The 3,514-nt window shown below is 41.3% G+C and overlaps 1 protein-coding gene across 1 annotated transcript; it reads right to left on the bottom strand.

Annotated features, from left to right (window-relative positions):
* Positions 1-1,068: 1,068 nt before the first annotated feature.
* Positions 1,069-3,131, bottom strand: LOC104141663 (protein Fer3-like). The gene is made up of 2 exons (XM_009671055.2): positions 2,549-3,131; positions 1,069-1,132 (listed from the first exon to the last, which is right to left on the bottom strand). The coding sequence occupies exons 1-2, from the start codon at positions 3,129-3,131 to the stop codon at positions 1,095-1,097; spliced, it is 621 nt and encodes a 206-aa protein (XP_009669350.2). The 3' UTR covers positions 1,069-1,094.
* Between the last annotated feature and the right edge of the window lie 383 nt (positions 3,132-3,514).

Raw genomic sequence — 3,514 nt, 5'->3', positions numbered from 1 at the left:
TGCAGGTAACAGATAAATGTAATGTTAGCTTTAGTGCATGCTCAGGTAAGGTATGGGAGAGCTATCATGCAAAATCAAGAAACAGCTCTAGGCTTTTCTTTGTGATTTTATTTTTGGTAATATGAAAATCCTTAATACCCTGGGCTGCAGAATAGGATAGTTATGCTTTGGAAACCACTATCTGGTAAACATTTACCAAATGCGAGCATATAGCCTTGCCTGTCTGTTTTGAGGGGAATGCGTGGGGCATTTTGTGTTGTACAGTTTTAGCAAAGCCTTCCTGACTGTTGCTGGAGCAACATCGCGTCACTGGCTCTTCCTCAAACTCTCAAACCAGAAGGGAGCAACATTATTGTAAAAACGTCAAAAGCAAGCTACTATCTTTGCATGAAAATTTAGGCTGAGGTATGAAAGGAGCTTCAAGGAGATGGTACCCAGGTACTAGCAGTAATTGGCCTTTTGATGCTTGTAGCCCAAACACTTTGGACTCGGATCTTGAAAAGGCTGTCCTACTGGGAGCTCGGCCTGAGAAACTTTGGAGGGAGACAGACAGAAAGACCTGTGTCTCACCTTGTGAAAATCAGACCTTTCATGGTCTGTGTTCTAAATCACTGGTGACTTTTACAGTTATTGCCTTGGAAGTCTTAAGCCAAGCAATTAGTGTGACAGCGCTTAGTTTTTTTCTTGTGATCATGCATAAGTTTTTTTTTTGCTGCATCGGAAACAAGCTTTGGACGCTCTATTCTCATTCATCTCAGTGGATCAGGACGCTCAAAACTTGTTGCTCAAAAAGTTGTTGTTACAATTGTAATGGCGTTTATTTTTAATCTGGTTATTGATTTTCATGCAAGAGCAGGCTATGAATGTGTGAGATACTAGGAAAAAGAGAGAAGCAGAAGGCCCTAATCAGCAATGAATTAATGAAAGAGGCTGGGTGTGCAGAGAGTAAGTGAGCAGTGCCAGTAAATGAAGTTTTAAGTGCCATGTTTTTGCTTGCAGTACTGAGAATTTAACAGCCGGTACCCAGCAGTTTTGTCATCAGGTTTCACAATATGCTGCCTTTAAATATCTCTCTTCTTTCTTTTGGGTACCTCTTAATCCCACTTTACCCAGGACAGGCGGGCTGTCAGATCTGCACAGAACAGAAGGCAGAAAGGAAAACAAAATAAAGACATATTACACTAATTTAAATACATTTAAATTAGAGTTTAACGTATCAACTATTCAGCCTCTCCAGAAAAGCACCCTCATTCATTTAGTTCTTTCTAAGTGGAACTCTTCAGAAATATTAGTCAACTTGAAACCTGAAAAGAGGTGATACCTATGAGAGCCATTTCTGTTGTTCTAAAACTTGGTTATTCATTAAAGGTGGAGACAGCTGAAAAGTAAAATACAATTGTTCTCTGTACGCAAGAGAGGTGTGATCAGTGGTAGAGCAGGACTCATTTTCCCAGTTGTGTAGCTGATGGAAAAAAATAGGAAAGGAGAAAAAGACTTAATTAACTTTTCCTTTAAAGTAAACTGATTGTTTTTTCCCTGCAGACTCTGTCCCTTTGACAATGTTCTGCAAAATGAAAGGGGAATTTTCTTTTGCAGTGACTTTTCTCTACTTATGCTTCACTGATAGACTTCCAAAACTGATAAAATCCAAAGGAACGTAAACTGCAAAAGGGCAGATTTAGAAAAGGTTTTAAGTACCTAACAGTGCAAAGAAGTGCCAGGGGACTACTGACAATCCCGCTCTGCTCCTCCCTGCACTGCTAAGTGGTGCACAAGCCTTTTAAAGATCTGCCATTTTCTATCTGAAACTTGAGGTCCCGTGTTACTTGGGCACTTGGGAAATTTCCCATCTTCACTATATATTGGACTGATGCAGAGACTTAGTCTGCTGGAAAGAAACCCAAAGTTCAAACCTACATAAATCAGAATTATTTACAAGTGAAACAGAAAACAGAATTAACAATCCTCCACTTTAAAATATAACTAATAATATAAAAATGTAAATTGCAAATACACATTTGCTCTCGTATACTTTGAAATAAATCTGAAATTTGAATGCAATAGCTTCTGTAGCCTGATTCTCAATGCTGAACTGTAACATCTCTGAGCAACATGTTCAACACGTGCCCACATTTAAGAAATTGGATTATGTTTGTGCTAAAAGCTAGGAATTTTCTCAGTCAGGTACATGCTAAAACTAAAGAAAATCTCTAGAGGCTTCATCAGCTGGCATTATAAAACAACTACTTTGCACAGAATTAGAAAAACCTCTGAAAACACATCCTGAGAATAAACAAAATCTTTAGTCTTGTTTCAAAAAAGGAATCATTCCTACGACCACAAAAAGTTCATTTGTTAAGTAAATTAGACGTTAAAATTTTAAATGAAAAGTTTGCATTTTTTTCATTGAAGCATTCACTCAGCCACACTCTTTTGCCATGTGTGAATGTGATAGCTGAATGTCCGAAAGCAGTTTGGCTGATCCACTCCTATTGGCAATGCAAAACATTGCTGTGATTCCCAAAAATAAAACCCCTCAAGCACTCACCACTTGTGTTCCAGATTGCCTGGAGGTGGCCTTGAGAGCCATCCTTGAGGCACTGCTCCACGTAGGATTTGGGATCGTGTCCGGAGAGGAGGATCTCACTGAGCAGAGCTATGTACGCGATGGCCAGCCGGAGCGTATCAATTTTGGAGAGGCCCTTTTCATAGGGGAAAGTTGGTACATGGCACCTGAGCTCATCAAAGGCAGAGTTGATGTTGAGCATCCTCTTCCTCTCCCTGATGTTTGCAGCGTGCCTTTGGACCTTGTAAGGGTGAGGTGGGATGTGCCGGGGATGTCTCGCTGGTGGCGTGCTGGGCCCTGGCTGGGATGGGGAGCTGTCCAGTTCAGCACTCTGCTCCAGCCAGAGCTCTCCTTTGGTGAGGTCTAGGAGGGAGAGCGGGTCATCAGGCACCAGGGGCTGGCAAGTAAAGGACGACCAAGGGGAGGACTGGTTTGCCAGGGAGGTGCAGTCCAATAGGAAGTTATCCAACTGCGTTTGGAGCTCAGTATTAGGATCTGCCTGGTCCCAGAAGGGAAATTCAGAAATGGAGTCTTCCTGCTCAAAGCTGTAACAAGGTTCCTTCATCTTCTGCCCCACCAGTCTGAAGCAAGTTAATGGAAATATTTACAACTTCAGACTAACTTGGTCTTCAGGAACAGTACATTCTAATTTTAGAAGGTTCTTATTAAGGCCCAGCTCCCTTCCCCTGTCCCTGCCCCTGCCCCAGAAAAAGAAGAAAAATCAGGAGCAGAGAGTCTGGGTTGTGTCCTTGAGGAAGACTATTGCAAAAGTTTCCCCAATTGCAAATCCAAGGGGTCTCATGATATAAATACTTCTGGGCTCTTCAGCAGGGGGATTGACACTATTCTTCTCCACTCAAAACTAATTAGCATAAGTGCTTCTCTTTTTATTAGCTCTTGACTACAAAAGAATATGAATGAATGTATCAAGAAAGAACCAATTTTCTA

The sequence above is a fragment of the Struthio camelus genome, chromosome 6 (genome assembly GCF_040807025.1).
Source record: "Struthio camelus isolate bStrCam1 chromosome 6, bStrCam1.hap1, whole genome shotgun sequence".
NCBI classification, from domain to species: domain Eukaryota; kingdom Metazoa; phylum Chordata; class Aves; order Struthioniformes; family Struthionidae; genus Struthio; species Struthio camelus.
This window is presented reverse-complemented; position numbering and strand designations above follow the sequence as displayed.